The sequence below is a fragment of the Carettochelys insculpta genome, chromosome 5, assembly GCF_033958435.1.
Source record: "Carettochelys insculpta isolate YL-2023 chromosome 5, ASM3395843v1, whole genome shotgun sequence".
Lineage (NCBI taxonomy): Eukaryota > Metazoa > Chordata > Testudines > Carettochelyidae > Carettochelys > Carettochelys insculpta.
In genome coordinates this window covers 103,586,239-103,604,965 of record NC_134141.1, presented here as the reverse complement: position 1 = coordinate 103,604,965, position 18,727 = coordinate 103,586,239, and the positions used below count along the sequence as shown (strand labels likewise).

The following is an 18,727-nucleotide window of genomic DNA, read 5'->3' as shown; positions in this document are numbered from 1 at the left end:
TTAACCCCATTAGTATTCAAAAAACAACACAACCTGTCAGTTTCTCTTTTCTTGGTATAAAACTATAAAGAAATTTAAATAAAATCATTAACATTTCACCAGAGCAAAATGACATGAAAATAATACTCACCAGTTGTTCTGAACTACTGTTGCTAATTTCAATTTGACACAGAAGTCTTATTTGAGTCAAGTTGCCAGGTATATACCAAGACAGATGGGCATTTGTTGAACTATTAATGCTCACAGTGAATTTATCAGGAGTTTCCAGATTAACTGAAAATTAAATGTATAAAGAAAATCAAACAGAAGTTTGAAGAGGGGATAAAGAATATATTTTTATTATTTTTAGTTCTGTAAGAAAAAAAAATCTTACCTTCAAAGTACAGTAGGGTCTCGCCATTCGCAAGTGCTACATTTGCGCATTCAATTATTCGCGAGTGGCCTCACTTCCTTGAGGCCCCAGGCGGGGAGCACTTGCAGCCACTGCTTCCCGGGCTTCCGGGGCAGGGAGCACCCACGCTACCGCTTCCCGGGGCTTTGGGCCCCACGACCCCATTTACGAAAATCAACATTCGCAAGGGTTCTGAACCCAGAACCCTGGCGAATGTTGAGACCCTACTGTAATCAAAAATAATCAACAAGTAACAGAATATCTATCAGGCTGATAATTATTTTGACAGCTGAACACTGTTAAAAAGCAAACTATATATATTAATATCTTGCAATGAAAGCACACTACGCCCAGCAAGCAGTTTTTGTGCATACAGCAATTTTGTCTGCCTCTTACAGGAATTATTTTATTCTAGTCAGAAAGCGTATCTGACATAAGAGGACTATGAATTAAAAGTAAATTACAGCACAACAGTCTTCTTAACTGTTACTGATTTCAGTACGAAGTAGCTACAATTTCAAAGATCACAGTGACTGTTTCACAAGAAAATATCAGTAATAGATCAAACAGGAAATAAACCAAAACTTTAACAACAATTGGGAAGTGGTACAAAAGTATAAAACCCCTATCCCACAAAACACAGAAGGGCAAATTAACATAATACACCATTTCCCCACTCAGCTTTCATTTTTTTCCACCCCTTTTTAATTTTATTTTTGAATACTGGCCCTAGACCCCTCTCTGCCTCTTGCTGAGAACATTCACAGCCAGTGGACTTGATGTTTTGGGGAAATAAGCCCACAATGTACATGCAAAGCCTGTCCTCCTGACACCTATAGGGACATATGTGTTCTGTGTCTGAGAACCTTCTCTGCTGTAATAGTATCAATGAAAGACAGAAAGACGGAACAAAGAAGGAAGAAAATTAAGTCACTGTGAGGAAAGGGCAAAGAACAGCATCTGTATAACAAGCCTACACTCTAAGCAGCTGTCATGATTCTATTTCAATATTACCTGATATTTTGCAACTGCATTACCAATTCAAATTATAAAGCTGTGGTACATGGAAATCTGAATTAAAAATGCAAGTTCTAAAATAAAAATATAAATGCAATTTTTTATTTATTATTTGCCATTACAGTATTTACAAAGAAAACTGTTAGGACACAAGACCATGCACAAGTATCAATTAGGGAGGCACAGATGGTAAGTTCACTTTTTAATTGGTATTCTGCATAGTCTTGATCCTGTTAAGACATACATACGGGTGTAACAATATGCCCCATGAACAGACACACTGAAATCAGAGTCACTCTCAGTGCACAAGTTAAGGCTGCGCACAAGGGTCCCAGTAATGTTGCACATTTAGTAATTAGAATTGACTGGAATATTATGTGCCAAGTAAATGACGGCTATGTAGCTAGTTACTGGAGCATGCACAGGATTTTTTTCTTAATATGGGATTAAGGCTATATTTACATTACCTGGAAAAAAATCGACCTGCTCAGGGTTGATCTGCCGGGGATTGATTTCACGTGTCTGGTATGTACGCACAAAATCAACCCATCAGGGTCTGCAGTTGACCCCTGTACTTCTTGCAGTAAAGGAGTTCAAAGGCATAAACTCTCTCATTGACCTTCTTCAGTGAGGACAGCCAGGTAAGTCAATTTCAGATAAGTCAATTCTAGCTATGCAATTGTCATAGCTAGAATTGCACATCTGCAACCCACTTACTTTCCTAGACCAAGCCTAAGGGTTCCAGCTATATGGTTGCTGTGCAGAATTGCCATCTCATCACATCCTTGCCTACTTGTTTGGGGAGTGGAGGGAGGAAGGACTTAATCCCAACTACTGAGAATCCAAACCAATGAAGAAAATAAACCCAAAACAATTACAGAGGCAACAGTCCATTAATGCCCAAAGAGTTATCTATTGCATTAACCCTCTCTTTGACTAACTTTTTTGGTTTTGTACTGTAGTTAATGCTCACCTCTTTGATTTATATCAATGAAGAGTGATGATTCTGCTTGACCAAGAGGATTGGAGGCTGTTAGTGTGAAACTGTAGATTTGCTGATCGGTATACACTGGAAAGTCACAGTGATGTTCCTTTTCGTTCAATTCATTTATGCTGCATGTAACATTTTTTCTAGATGTTCTGTGAATTGAAGAATAGATTATTTTTAATTTCTGAGCCGCCCATTTAACGGCACTGAATTGAAGCTTCTTAACACAGACTTCACTGGCTGAAAACACTGCAAGGGATGAACAGCATGTGACTATTACATTACTTAGTTAATGTAGTGTCATTATCTGCCTATCATGCTGCACTGCATAGTACATACAATTTAATGCCCACAGTGTGGCTTGGGTACGCATCAGTCACAAAATCCATGGCTCCCAGCCCAAAGGGAATATCATTTCCTTTTCCCTAGCACAACCTACTTCATTCTCACTTTAATTTTTCACTTTCACCCTTTTTTCCTCAGAAGCCTGGGAAAATAGACAGATTCTGTAGCAAGCCCTTTAAAACTAGGCTTTGGTGTCCAGATTTGGAAAAGTATTTATATTCCAGACCGCACTTAAGCAAGTACCTATCTTTAATGGGGTGTCAGTTATTTGCCTAAGTGCTTTCCAGAATCAGCAACTAGTCAATGCAGCACAGTGAGTAGGTTCTAGCGTTAAGGTTTCTGCACTGAAGATGACCTGTCACCATCCTGTCCCCATCTCAACCAGGGTCAGGCAGCTTGTGTGCCTCAGCTGATCTCAGGTGAATCCAAGCCATACGAGGAAAGAAGTAGCCAAGATCCACATTATTTATGTTTTTATCTGAAAAAGTCAAAACCTTGAATTGCATCTGAAAATAAACTGAATGCCAGTGCCAAGCAGAGAGCACAGGTAGAACATGCTTCCTTTAAGCAGCCAGCAACTTTCATACACACAAACAGGAGTCTGAGTATTTTTTTTAAATGGCAATACCATGTACTTAAGGCTGCAGCAGCTCACTGTGTTCTCACAAAGGTAAGAAAGCTTGGCTTGAGAGTCCTCAACCAATGTCAGGCAACCGTGACCACTGGTTTTTTTTGTGTTGACCAGTCCCATCTCACCATTTCCTTCTATTCACACATTTCCCTGTCTTATCAGTCTGTTTGCTATAGTCTTGCACTTAGGTTATATGCTTTTCAGGACCGGGTTCTTCTTTTCGTCATGTTTGTATAGCGCTTACTTCAGCAGAATCCTGGACACACTGTACTGCAGGTTGAACCTCTCAAGTCCAGCAACATCCATGTAGGCATGATTTTAGTTAGCCAGATGTCCACTTATCGTGAGTGTGGCCAAGTTTTCTGTGGTCCCATAAAGTCTGTTTACAGCCACCAGTCCTGGCTCTTGGTGTTCTTTGCTGTTATTTAGCTGTAATTTACCCCTAAAAGTCTTCTAAGAGCCCAGTACGCAGTGGAAGTGCTGATGATGCTGTTAGGTGATATTGATCCCATGGTTTGGCAAATTCTCTGGTTTGACACCAGTCAGGTCCTGAAGGTTGCAGACTAGAGAGGTTCAACCTGTACCATAATATAACTATGAGACGATCAAATGTCTTAAAGAAATGTGTCCCCATTGGTGACTATGCTACCACAGAACTACTGCAACACAATATTGCAATCATGTGATTCTGTCTTCAAGTAATTTAAAGAATAACTTCCTGAATATTTTCATATTTATTTTATGCTCTCAACAGTGCAGCATTTAAATGACTGCAGAGGTAATGCACCAGTTATTCAGTATCCTGGGAAGCCATAATGTATCTAGTCATACACTAACTTTTAAATCCTTCCTTATTAAATTGATTTACCTCTCAGATAAAATATACTGGGTTTCCCGATGTCCAGAAAGTCGAGTGGGTCTGCCTGGGTTCCAACGACATGTTATAATAATAAAGGTGCGTGTTTCACAGCTTAGGTTTTGTGGCTTATCAGGGGCATCTGTAGCAGAGAAGGAAAGCAAAGCAATCAGCTTGTATGCTCACAGAACAGGCCATAACATAGAAGGTCAGATAACTGATTAGAAATCTGTTAACTGCTGAAAACTATTGTTTTCCAGAACATACAGCAGAAATATACTATGCTAATGTTTAGTTCATGTGTCCCAAAACAGGCAATTTCAGACTTTTGTGCATTCCCAGAAGTGGTTGAAGGTAATCACTAACACATCCAACAACAACACAGTGCAGCTCTTTACCAGATTAAGGTGTACATTGCTTCACTGTCAGTGGGGGAATAAATACCACCTTAAGTTTGGAGACTGGCAAGTAAGCAGAGAAGCAATCAGTTGTTCATATGGAGAATTTTAGAGGTGTGTGTACAAACCCAGATGTCTCCACTCCCCTCATAGAGCAGGCAGCACAGAGACAGAAGTTTGTAAAACCCTAAGACACACTAGACCTTCAAGCATGGACACATCTGCAAACCTTGGGTGTACTGTACTGTCACTGATCCACAGCCAATATTTTGTGTATCCCTTACTTATGTTTACACAGTGATTTCTCCATTTTAAAAGTTCCATATGACTGGATAGTATAGCACAAATATGTAAAAAAAGGGTTCTTTTTTAAATTACCTGTTTAAGATTCAAAATCAGTAACAGAATATGCAGACTGAACAACTAAACACACATATTAAACATTAGCAACGCTTTGTTTTAAGACACGATTATATTTGTAGGAGGTTTTGAGCCTTATGACCCTAATACAAGGAGCTAATGATTTAGTATCTTAAACAAATTACAGCTTTTCCGTTAATTTTTTGGGAAGATAGTATTTTCCATGGGAAACTAATAATTTTAGAATTTTAGAACCATAAAAAGGCACCCAAGCTACTGCACCATTTAGCTAAGTTAAACATTCAAGCTGCCACTTTGAATGCATCCATGTGTCTACTGTGTAGTTTAACACCAAATGACATTCAGCAGGAACTGCTGGTAATATAAGGTTTACATCATGACTTTATTTAGAACATAAGAACAGCCATACTGGGTCCGACCAAAGATCCATCCAGCCCAGTAGCCTTTCTGCCAACAGTGGCCAGTGCCAGGTGCCCCAGAGGGGGTGGACCAAAGACAATGATCAAACAATTTGTCTCCTGCCATCCATCTCCAGCCTCTGACAATCAGAGGCCAGGGACACCATTCCTACCCTTGGCTAATAGCTTTTATAGACCTAACCTCCATGAATTTATCTAGCTCTTTCTTAAATTCTGTTATAGTCCTAGCATTCACCGTCTCCTGTGGCAAGGAGTTCCATGGGTTAACTATGAGCTGAGCGAAGAAGAACTTTCTTTCATTAGTTTTAAACCTGCTATCTGTTAATTTCATTTGGTGTCTTCTAGTTCTCGTATTATGGGCACAAGTCAATAGCTTCTCCTTATTCACCCTCTCCACACCTGTCATAATTTTATATACCTCTGTCATGTCCCCGCTCAGTCTCTTCTTTTCTAAACTGAAAAGTCCCACTCTTTTTAGTCTCTCCTCACACGGGACCTGTTCCAAGCCCCTAATCATTTTAGCTGCCCTTTTCTGAACGTTTTCCAGTTCCAAGATATTTTTCTTTAGGGGAGGAGACCACATCTGTACACAGTATTCAAGATGTGGGCATACCATAGGTTTATATGGGGTAGTAAGATACTTCTTGTCTTTTTTTCTACCCCTTTTTTAATAACACCGAACATCCTATTTGCCTTTTTGACTGCCTCTGAACACTGCGTGGGTGTTTTCAAGGAACAATCCATGATAACTCCAAGATCTCTTTCCTGATTAGTTATAGCTAAATTAGTCCCCATCATATTGTAAGTATAGTTGGGGTTATTTTTTTCCCAATGTGCATTACCTTACACTTATCCACATTGAATTTCATTTGACATTTTGTTCCCCAATCACTCAGTTTGATGAGATCTTTTTGAAGTTCTTCACAGTCTGCCTTTGTCTTGACTATCTTGAACAGTACAGTGTCATCTGCAGACTTTGCCACCTCACTGCTCATCCCCTCCTCCAGATCATTTATGAATAAACTGAACAGGATTGGTCCTTGGACTGACCCTTGGGGGACACCACTAGTTACCCCTCTCCATTCAGAAAATTTACCATTTATGCCTACAGTCTGTTTCCTGTCTTTTAACCAGTTCTCAATCCATGAAAGGACCTTCCCTCTTATCCCATGACAACTTAATTTACATAAGAGCCTTTGATGAGGTACCTTGCCAAAGGCTTTCTGGAAATCTAAGTACGCTATATCCACTGGATTCCCCGTCTGCATGTTTGTTAACCCCTTCAAAGAACTCTAACAGATTAATAAGACATGATTTCCCTCTGCAGAAACCATGTTGACTTTTGCCCATCAAATTGTGTTCTTCTATGTGCCTGACAATTTTATTCTTTACTATTGTTTCAACTAATTTGCCCAGAATGGACATTAGACTTACCCGTCTGTAACTGCCAGGGTCACCTCTAGAGCCCTTTTTAAATATTGGTGTCACATTAGCTATCTTCCAGTCATTAGGTACAGAAGCTGATCCAAAGGACAGGTTACAAACTAGTGTTAGTTATAGTGTTAGTAGTGTTAGTAATAGTTACTAGTGTTAGTAACAGTTCTGCAATTTCCCATTTGAGTTCTTTCAGAACCACTGGATGAATGCCATCTGGTCCCGATGATCTGTTAACATTAAGTTTCTCTATTTGTTCCAAAACCTCATCTAATGACATTTCAATCCGGGACAGTTCCTCAGTTTCATTTCCCACAAAACACAGTGCAGTTTTGGGAATCTCCCCAGCATCCTCAGCCATAAATGAAGCAAAGAAATCATTTAGTCTCTCCACAACGGCTTTATCGTCCTTGATTGCCTCTTTTGTATTTGTATCATCTAGGGGACCCGCTGGTGTTTTCAGCAGGCTTCCTGCTTATAATGTATTTAAAAAACATTTTGTTATAACGTTTTGAGCTTTTGGCTAGCTGTTCCTCAAAATCTTTTTTTGGCTTTCCTTATTACAGTTTTACACTTCATTTGGTAGTGTTTATGTTCCTCTCTATCTACCTCACTAGGATTTGCCTTCCACGTTTTGAAAGATGCCATTTTATCCTCCACTGCTTGTTTTACATGAGTGTTAAGCCATGGTGGCTCTTTTTTCAGTCTTAGTATGTTTTTTCATTTCTTAAATTAAATTAAAGGTAAGTTGGGCCTCTATCATAGTGTCTTTGAGAAGCTTCCATGCAGCTTGCAGAGTTTTTGTTCTAGTCACTCTGACTTTTAATTTCTGTTTAACTAACCTTTCAGAATCAAATTGTAAATTCCAGTGCTTTGCAGACAAAATAGGTGAAAATGTAACTGGTTACACATAATACCTAATCTTCAAATAATCATCTGCTACTGGTTCTGGGCCATATAAACAGTGACTCGGAAATACAGCAAGCAGAAGAGCGAGTGTGTGGCAATCACAAAGCTTTCTACGAGCTGTCAGTTTTCACTGGTAACATTTTACACTTAGGTAAGGACTTGTGCATATATGATAGGCAGAACCCAATAAAATAAGAGTGGTAATAAATTACTTGTGATTCACCTCAACAGACAAAAAATCAGGAGAGAGTCCTCTATTTCATGTGAGTCCTGCCTCTCTTCAGTGATTAGTGGTCACCAAAATGGATATAACATTGCTGTTTTGATTTACTCACTTGGCTAGTAGGAAGCTGAGCATGGAGACCGATATCCACTCTCCTGGACAGTGGGACTTTCCATACTCCACTCTTGCCCCTCCACCCTCAGCGGGGAGCGGAAGCTCCCACAGATGCTCATCACAAGTGTGATGGTTCTGGGGCATCTCCTGTTGTCCTACCCCATGATCATGAATACGAGTGACATGGTGGCTTTGACCTTCCAGGTTCTAGAGCAGATTCGCTATTTCTGTTCTGTTTACATTGCATCCCTTTCAGTTTGGAATGGGAGAATTTAGGGAAAATTATCTGGGTTATCAGGATTAAAACCAAACTGCTCCTCCTCCCCTCCCTTCAATGTAATCCATCCTTGGAAACCGGGTAGGCCAAACTATACCACTCTTTCAAAGCAAGAGGGTTAGAAGAGTGGTTCCCAGCCTCTTCAGTAACATGCCACACTTCAATAAGACAAACAATTCCATGGCACACCCACTCTTCCCAGCTCAGGGGATTGCTCAGAAACATTGTCCCTCTCCACCTGCCCATTGGATCTGGAACGCAGCATTTAAACCAGATCCCAACTCCAACGGACTCCCTTCCCTCCCTACTTGCCACAGCAGGAAACAGGCAGCCTTGCTGCTTAAGCCCCAACTGGTGCGAGGTCATTAAATTTCCCCCTGCAGTGGCTCTGAGAAGAGCTGCAGGAAGAGGCAATTGACAATATATCACGGCACACTTGGACTGTTCTCACCCAGTTGAAAATCACTGGGCTAGAGGCACAACACTATGTAGATCCCTTTTTGCAGTTTGATCTTCTCCAAGCAAATAAGCCACAGTGAACGTCACTTCAGTACTATTATTATATACTCACATCCTACAAATAACACCGTTCCTGCTATAATATCAGGCAACAGCGAGCACCACACATTTGCCCCACTAGAATTTGAAGCATTGACATTCTGCACTTTGATTGCACTCCTCCCCTTGCTGAGGTGAAGGACTGGATAACTTCTTGAACCATATTTCATGCATCGTATACATTCTTCTTCGTTGTACAAACAGCAAAAAGTCATATTTGAGCCCACCGGTACCACTTTGTCTTCAGGAAAAACCACAGCATTACCGGGATCAACATCTTTTCCTAGAAAGAAGAAATATAATGCAGGATCAAATCATTTTTATAGCTCAGTAAAACAAGATTACTTTCTTGCACACTCAGGTGGCCAGGTCTACGACAGCATAGAAGCACTCAGGCTGTTTCGTTTTGTATAAAAACCCTATTGTAAAATGTACAGAAATCTATTTTAAAACTATTTTCACCAACTCAAAACATGTTACCACACTTTATGTGTCTACATATTTAAGCGAAACAGACCCTCAAGACCCAAAATGCTCATTCAACTCCATGAATTAAAAAGGTACAGTAAAAGCTTTACTATTCAGCATGCATGGGAAGGGGGGTTGCTGATTAATCAAATGTGCTGATTAAGCAAGCTTTTCCATCAAGCTCAAAACATGTTTAACAAGAGAAATAACCTTACTTAACATTACATCATTTAACTGTACACAGTACTGTAATTTACTGCTCCTCTACTGCCTCAGGGCCATCAAACAAATACAATTTCCACAAACATTGGAAAATTATGCCAGATAGCTACCAGAGTTTTTCTGGGTAACTGGAGGGGGAAATGTATTGCCATTTATGGCAGATATCAGTTAACCAAGTTTTCCATTTTTGAAGTGCTGGATAACAAAGTTTTTACTGTCACAGTATTCAATGTTTATTTTGAATTCAGAACAGTTTTAAAAAGAAACTAAATTTTGTGGAACATGCAAGAAAATAAACGTACCAGGAACTGTTTTAATTGGGCTCCATTCACTCCATTCCTTCCTACCAGCAAAAAACGATTCATTAATATAACATCTAATTTTCACAGAGTGTGAAGTACACTCCAAAGGCATATCAGATGTCCAGTTCCAAGAAAGAATAGTGTCTTTGCTAGTCAATTTTGAATCATAATTCACCTAAAAAGAAAAAAATTCCAGAGATAGACATTATAAGTATTAAAACATGTTAAATTATTTAGTTAGCACTACTTATAAATGGGGGGAGGCATTACCCTTGTGAAAGTTTTGACCCCAAGGAAAAAAAAAAGTTCTTGTTTGCTAAAGTTTTCAAAGGAAATTCCAAATTTTTGGCAAGGTGCTATGCAAGTGCTAACAATGGTTACCTAGCATATTCAGAATTAAAAAATGTTTTATCACAAACATTTTAGCTTTGTACATTTTTAACATTCATTCTAGAATGAAATGTCTCTGTTTTATAGGCAGCTGCTCCACCTTCATCGCTCCTGATGAAGTGGACATAAAAGTAATACAGGAAGGCCATGGCCACAACAGCCCCTCCTTTCAGAAGGGCTATGGTAATGTGGCACATTGAAATATGCTAATGAGGCACTGCCATGACTATGCAGCGCCTCATTAGCATAATGGCAGCCATGCAGGCTTCGAAACTGCCAGTGTAGCCAGGGACCTTTCAAAATGACCCGATTTCAAAAGAACCTTCTTCCCATCTGGTTTTGGGAAGAAGTGGCTTACAAAATCAGGGGGCCGTTTTGAAAGGCCCCAGGCTACATGGGCGGCGTGTGTTTCGAAACCAGCAGTTTCTAAGCCCACGTGGCCGCAATTATGCTAATGAGGCACTGCATATTCATTGCAGTGCCTCATTAGCATATTCCGAAGTGTCACATTACCATAGCCCTTCCGAGAGGAGGGCCTAGCGTGGCTATGGCCGAAGTGTTATTATTTGAGGCTATTTTCTTTCAGAGGGAATTGGCACTGTTCAAAATTTGCAATATTATATTCAGTTAGCTGTTGTCTTTCTACTTCAATATACTGGCTTAAGTTCTTCTAACTTTATGCAACATTAGTGATGTACGAAATGTAAATCTCTCATCACTAAAGTATTTCTTAATTACCCTTTTTAAAGCCTTGAATTACGTGCAATTCCTCCACCCCACTCCATCCCCCATATTGCCTTTGAGTAACACTGAAGAAAAGACTCAATTTCAATCACCGATATTGAAGAGTCTTTATATGAAAAATTAAAATAAAGTAGGGATTAATCTTTGTTATAATAAAATATCTGCTTACTGTCTCTCATACTTCAAGGTCAGAAGAGACCACCATGATAATCTAGTCTGAGCTTCCGTAAACTGTTCCTTACCCACCTGTTCTTGGAACAGACTCCGAACCTGTGGCTGAGTTACTGAAATCCTCAAATCATGATTTAAAGACTAAGTCCACACTAAGCAAACAGAAATTGATGTCTGATGTATTTTCCTTATCACTTTCCTTCTTGGCCCTCTCCCTCTTGTTTGTCACTCCCTTCAACTGTATAATATTTGAAAACAGTCAGTTCTTTAAATGAAATCCTGGTCCAACTGAAGGGAATGGCAAAATTCCCACTGACTTCCACAGCAGTCAGGACTTCACGTCATCTTATTTGTGAGACGAAGTCTCTGAAAATACTACTACAGAAATATAAAATCAGATCACCATGTGAACTAAATTAGTTTGGTTGTTTTAAAACAGTAACTCATTATCTGAGTACGGCCATGCTTGCAATCTACACTGAAACACAAGAGAACACAGGGAAGCATTTGACACCTATTCAATACATCTAAAGAATCAAAGTTTTGGATCAGCTACTATAAATATTTCCTATTCATGCATTTAGTACCATTAATGGCAATGGGACTCCGTATAGGAGGACTATTCACATGAACAAGAGTTTGCTGTAAGAAGTCCTAATGCATTGGTATAATATTTCATTGGAGCTAATGTTTTAATAATTATCGTATCTAGATACGAAGGACTCAGACTAACAGAGGGTGGATCTGGTGATGTAAAATGTTTTTTCTAATCTTTAAGTGCAATGACTATCTGCAAACACTAGTGTACATATTTTACAATTTATTAAGGAACAAAGTCATGTGTTGAGAACAATTTGAAGAACTACCAACCTTCAAATGTTTATTTAACCAATGGCATTAACCAACACCTTTATAACATGCAACATGTTAGCAGAGTATTCCAGGAGTTGCCAATGAAAGTAATTAGCCATTTGAAAAACAGAAATCTTTCACATAATGCAACACAATATTCTTAATATAGTTTTGAGGAACTGAGGAAACAGCACTGATCAAGAAAGCATTCGTTACACTCAAAGGAAAGTTCAGGGATTTTCACTTGATCTGGAATCTCCTTCTTAAAGATTAAAAAAGGTACACAGAAACTTGCGTTCTTAGCGCAGTTACCAATAAGGAACAGAAAACAAAAGATCAAATTCATAAGGCAAATGTACATCTGCAGCACAGACTCAGAAAAAATAATACCCACTGGGAAAATAACACACTGGGAGATGGTATCTTTCTTTTTTAAATTAACTCTTTTTTTCCTTAATGATGATAAACTAATTTCTTATGGGCATTTTTGGAAATTCGGAGACTGCAATTGTCATAGGTATGATCCTACCAGACTTAATCAAAAATAATTTTAAAACGTAAAATTGAACTAAGCAGAAGTTAAGTTTATGAAAGTATTTCTGAGATGAAAACTTTATTGAATGTCAGTTAATATATTTAGCTTTGGCTCGTTGATGGAAAATTTTACACGTACCATTTAAAATACAGTTTGAACCTCTCTAGTCCAGCACCCTTGGGACCTGACTGGCGACAAATGAGAGGATTTGTTGGATTATGGGAGGTCAGTATTATCTAACAGCATTACCAACACTTCCACTCCTTACTGAGCTCTTAGAAGACATTTAGGGGTAAATGACAGCTAAATAACAGTGAGAGCCGGGATTGGTGATTGGAAACAAACTTTATGGGACCGTGAAAAATGCGGTCACACCCACGGTAAGTGGTCATACAGCTAACTAAAATCATGCCGGATTACGGATGTTGATGGATGAGCGAGTTCCAGATTAGTCAGGTTCAACCTATAGAACGGTCAGGCTGCATTCTGGGTTGCGGAGCAATATAGGTCATCCCACAACAGCTGTTAGGAAGAAAAGATTAACCTCTTAAATCAACAACATGATTGGGCAAACAGTTTGCCCTGGAATCTGAACTGCCTGGTTTCCAGCTTGCTGAGTTTGGGTTGAAGGTTCCGTGGCTATTCTGATAAAACGAGTACCTAACCTAGAAAAACATCCTCTCGCAGTCTTCTTCTCCAGTGACTAGAACCTCTAACTCAGTCTACTAGCTACCAATCCCATCAGCACCGAAAAACCACAACCTCCCAAGGTATTTAAACAGCACTTTTTGTCACGCTCTCATCGGCACAGATCTGGCAGGTATCTTCCAAGTGATGGATTTAACTGACACACGGTCTCCCAGCCTAGAACAGGAGAGTGCTTACCCACGCAGCCATAGCTCCATGCAATGGAACCAAAACAGGCAGGGGAGGGGGCAGGTGGAGCCATTAATGGGCATAAAATATTTGCAACTCTTTCAACAATGGGCACAAGAAATTGTAAAAAGTTCCTTGGTTCTAAGTGGAGGTGCTGAACAAAAACTGCTGAAGCTGTGAGTGCCACATGCAAAGTGCAGAGGCCATGCAGTGTCTTTCCCCCAATCAGTGTCTTTCCCCCAATCAGTTTCAGTTATTTTAGTGCTACAGTGTTTCAAACACTAACAAAAATGACCACCACGCAGGTATAGTATGTGAGGTAAGTTCTGAGTCCACATTTTCCTGAATTCTACTGCTTATGTGACCCTTCCGAAATGTGGGGTGGGGGAGTTGCATTTTCATTTAAAAAAAAAAAGAGGACTTACTAGTGTCACTGTCTCCATTGTTTCCTTATGCAGAATCTGAATCTGCCAGTGGGCATCTAAATCATATTGGAAGACTGAGCCAGTATCATTCCACTTCAGATGTAAGGTGTAAGTTGAAAAGTCAGGACTCAGACTAAGAATTTGGGGGGTGAATGGAATAAATGCTTGAAAGAAACAAAGGAAAAAAAACATACATTTCAAAATCATTACATAACATTATCAGCAACAGTGCCTACAGATGGGTCATAGCTGCATCTATGAACTTGCCTACAGCCACATAATGTAGTCTGCTCTTATTAATTAAGCTGGGTTGGGATTTGCCATTTCTCAGGTAAGAAATGTCCCAAGAAAACACAGGTCCTCTGAAGTTGCGTTGGTGACTCGGCAGACAACATTTCTCCTGCTGCATTAGGTATGTCCAAGTGCTGGTATCTTCTTCCTCCAAGCTGCTTTAATGTTCCCGTTCTGTCAATGACTGGCTAAGAAGATCTCTCCATCCTAACCCCTCTTCATATTGGTCAGAATCTCATGATCTAAATCATAAATTGTTGTGAATGCAAAGTAACAAAGCTTCCCGCGTTTGCTGGGAAATATTGTGCTCTTGAAGGAGCTGTTTTTCACATGAGAGAGGCCCATTTGTCACTGAAATCTCATGGAGCTTTGTGTATAGTGTAATTACTTTGCACAATTCCAAGCTGGGAAAAATACATTCTGATTGCTTCTTCCTTTCTGCTTCAACTACAGGGGTTTCCCCATTTCCCCTACTAATAGGGCTGTTTATTGTAGTAATTCTGGAGTTACATTCCAACATGAGTACATGTCTAAGTACTACACCCAGCACAACTATAGCAAGGCAGAGCTAAACAAACAGGGCTGACCACGTGCTGGACCTTATGGGGAGGACCAGCCTGTTATATGTTTTTGTTTTGTGGGCCTAGTACAGGCGTCTGCAATCAAAACAGAGTTAAGTATCCATATAGAGCCATTATACATGAACTTGATACTCTCAAACATTTTCCATGGGCAATACAAGTATTTCACTAGCTAATGGAGTTCCAGAAGCGTTTAGTGTGGTATCACTCTGAAGCAAATGAGGAAAAGGAAAATATTGTGCCTGGGGATAGGCTCTGATGTAGGAAGGTGCAATGTTCACATCAACCCTCCACGCTCCCCCATTATCAGGCTCTACCCTCTTAGCCCACAAGCTCACCCCCCCATCTCCAGACTTTACCTACCTCAGCACCCAAATCCGCTCCCCATCCCCAAATTTTACCCTTCTCAGCCCCAAACCTGCCCCCCCCATTTGCAGGCTTACCCCTCTCAGCCACAAATACACCCCCCACATCCAGAGGCTTAACCCGCCTCAGATGACAAGCTCCTCCAGCTCCGTGTGCTGCCACTGCTCCTCCACAGCCACTTCCCCCCCTGCACCTCCCCCCAGCTCCCAGCAGGGCTGAACGGCTCCAGAAGGGGCAGACTTGGCTGCCCCACACACACACGCCTGGCTCTCCTGCGGGCTTAGCGCTTCCCCCACCTGCAGCGTGGGCGGCTCCTTGCCCTGCCGCCACTGAAATAACAGAACTAAATATAAGTGATTTAACAGTCGGATCCCTCCCAGCCATTAAACCAATCAAATTCAGTTCCATTATTTCAGCGGGAGCAGAGCAGGGACCCCAAGAGGAGTCAGCAGCAGCAGTGCCCAAAGCTAAAACTGGCTCCTTAACGATCCGCAGGTTGGTGATCCCTGGCCTAGTAGCTAGTTGTGAGAGACACAAAGGAAGACATATCCCCTAAAATGTTGTAAAAGAGCAGGGATAAATGTTGCTCAAGCTATGGCAGTTCAAGGAAATAACTTGGAGGAGAGAATCATCACCAGCGTTCCCTCTCATTTTTTTCCATGTGCGGAATAAATTTAGTTATGTGCACTGAGGCATGTGTGGATATGCACCATCAATGGAAACATGCTGCTGGCTCTGAGCGCTCTGTTAATCAGATGGGTGGCATGTGAATCTCTCCTGGGTGGCCACCCAAGCCTGCAGGGAATACTGACTATCTCCGATGGCATCTTAAAAAAGTTAATTCTCCTCCCACGTCTCCAAACAAGTTAGCCTGACACAATAAGTTGTTTTCTATTATGGTATTAAATACTGTATTTGGCTACCACGCTATGCCTTCAGCAAAAAGGCATGGGCATGGTGGAGCACGACAGTGATCAGCATCTCAACAAAAGCAGCTCTTCATACAAGGAAATGGTGCCAGAGAAAAGTCTAAAATTATCATATGCATTTGCACAACGTTATGGTTAAGTGTTCATATAAAGCCACTATACATGAAACTTGACACTCACAAACATTTTCCATGGGTAACACAAATGTTTCACTAGCTAAAGGAGTTCCAGAAGCATTTAGTGTGGTTATCACTATATTAGTGGAGCCAGTGGTGACTGGAACGTCTACTCTTTTTTCCTCAGTTTCAATACACTCTGAAGAGGAGGGCTCCCTGAAATGAGAATAAAGAAGAATTAGACACACACTCCATGTAGCAGGCAGGCAGAGAACTCTACTAAATTTAAATACTGCATATGTTAAAGATCCAATTTTTTTTCTCCAAACAGGACCTGTGAGGGAACAAAGTCAAATGTCAGAAGCAGCAAGACTTTGGCAATTTTAGATTTGATTAAGCACTCCATGTTCTTTAAAATCAAGTCCCTTCTAGTGCCGTACTTTGTGCTAGTTGTCTAACACAGGTGCTCAGTTTGGATAGGTTCTGAATTTGAAAACCAGAGAGGGAGGGCCAAAACACAGTTTAAAAAAAAGAGACATTTTATTCAAAAGGCTATTCCAACCATTTTGTTATGTGCACTGTTGCATCACCAGCAGAAACACATGTGCTAACCAGCGTTTTATCAGACACCACCAAATAGCTTTTATTTGACTTGCGTTCTGGGCTTTGGTGATTTCCTTAAATCATTTAGTAGCGGGGATACGGGTGCCTAGAAAGAACTGGTGCTTCCTCAGGAGGTTTAGCCTGCAGAGCCATACGGGGATGAGACAGACTGTGAGCTGTTTGGTGCAGGGGACATACTTTTTGTTGTGTGTACAGAGTTCCTGGCACTAAGAGGTCCTACTCTGTGATCGGGACTCCTCAGTCCCACATAATTAAGGCTGTGATTTAGTCGCAGAGATCACAGCAGTCACAGGTTCCATGACTTTATCAGACATTCATGACATCTAACATTTCAGGACTGTGCACTCCTGCACTGCAGCTTGGGCTATCTAGAACCAGGAAGCTGCAGCCCCAACCCTGCAGTCTCCACAAGGGCTGTTGGCAGGGTCCCACGCTTTAGCTTTGTGGGGGATTCTGCCAGAGCAGCCCGGGGCCCTAGCTTTAGGATATTCTGGGCTTGACAGGGGCTGTGTGCCCAACACTGCAGCTTTTATCAGCGGCTGAAGCTGGGGGTGCAAGACCCTGCCCCGTGGCTGCACTGGGGACCATGCACCTTCCTCAGAGTTTCCCCAGGGTCATGAGCTACCCCGCAGCTGCACACCTCATTCCACAGCTGCAGCCACCTCTGGAGCAAAAGCTGGGGGCCTTCTCTTCCGCTGCACCCATGGCTGCATCCCTGCTGTGTCTGCCAGAGCTGGACTCTGCCTCCCTCTTGTAGTGGGCGGTCTCAGCCTGTCACTTCCCCACCCATGGGACTCCATTCCCTGTCCCTACCTCGCCCTGCTTGCTGGTCTGTTTCAGTGAAGCTATGAACAGATCAAAGTGCCGTAATTTTTATTTACTGCCTGTGACCTGTCCATGACTTTTACTAAAATTAACTAGGATAAAAACCTTACTTTCACCCATAAATAATGATCAGTTTGATGGATGGATGGATGTCTAGGGTGTGGCTTGAATCCCTACTCTACTTATCATTTCATATGTAACTAGAGAAGGGAAAGAGCCCATATCCTCCTCTTGGGGATGGCTGGGAAAAGGAAAAAGTCGTAACAATGCCCAACTTCCTGCTAACTCTTACTCACTTCAATGGGACCCTGGAGCTTTCCCCTTTTGAAATGGTTTGAGTAATGGTTTGGACTTGGGGAAGTTGATAAGGCCAATATGCCCTCCTGATTCTCAAGTGCTGAAGAGGACTGACACTACGCAGAGACGTTTCCAAAGAGGTCTTGGCCACTGACAGTTAACAGGGGAAAATCTGTTGGATGGGATTTAGCAGTGGCTGAGCTCCCTTTCTGTAGCTCCCAAGAATGTTTCCTTACCTTAAAACATTCTGTGCCACTTGCTTACTCCACCATAGTAAGGGAAGGGGGAATGAAGAGAGGCAGCAGTCCCTCTGAACAAGATGGTGGTGAGGGGATTCAGTTCACTACTGACACATGCAAACTGGGATGGCAACTGAAAATACAGGCACGCTAAAATGCCATTCTCTCTGCACCACAGGAAGCAGAGAGTCTGGTGTGGGAGGAGGGAAGGGATGCAGCCAAGCCCTGGAAGTGCATGAACAAATCTGAGCTCTCTTCACTATTCCCAGGAAGAGAGGCCCAGCTCAAACATCAGAGCCAGAGAAGTCAGGATCCAGAAAAGACTTAAAGACTTAAAATCTTATCCCTAGTACATGACACAAAATATTGGCAGATTTTCATCCTGGTGAGTTACACATGTAATGCACAAAGATTCCGAACAGCATTTTCATGACTGAATATTAATACTGAATATTGACACTGGTATTTCAGCAGAGAACACATTTCAGTCACTTCCTTTTTGGACTGAACCACACTATGAAGATATCCTTTTG

At 41.2% G+C, this 18,727-nt stretch overlaps 1 protein-coding gene across 6 annotated transcripts in view; it reads right to left on the bottom strand.

Annotated features, from left to right (window-relative positions):
- The window catches only part of LIFR (LIF receptor subunit alpha), a 94,842-nt gene that overhangs the window by 39,647 nt on the left and 36,468 nt on the right, over nt 1–18,727 (bottom strand). For 5 of the 6 annotated variants that reach the window (XM_074995631.1, XM_074995635.1, XM_074995634.1 and 2 more), the window contains exons 4-10: nt 16,274–16,425; nt 13,927–14,090; nt 9,934–10,108; nt 8,955–9,224; nt 4,241–4,370; nt 2,382–2,548; nt 131–273 (exon numbers count right to left, since the gene is read on the bottom strand). In XM_074995631.1, the coding sequence (XP_074851732.1) occupies nt 131–273; nt 2,382–2,548; nt 4,241–4,370; nt 8,955–9,224; nt 9,934–10,108; nt 13,927–14,090; nt 16,274–16,425 (1,201 nt within the window). Of the gene's footprint in view, nt 1–130; nt 274–2,381; nt 2,549–4,240; nt 4,371–8,954; nt 9,225–9,933; nt 10,109–13,926; nt 14,091–14,934; nt 14,963–16,273; nt 16,426–18,727 lie in introns of those variants that run through there. The other variant, XM_074995636.1, reaches the window with a different exon arrangement.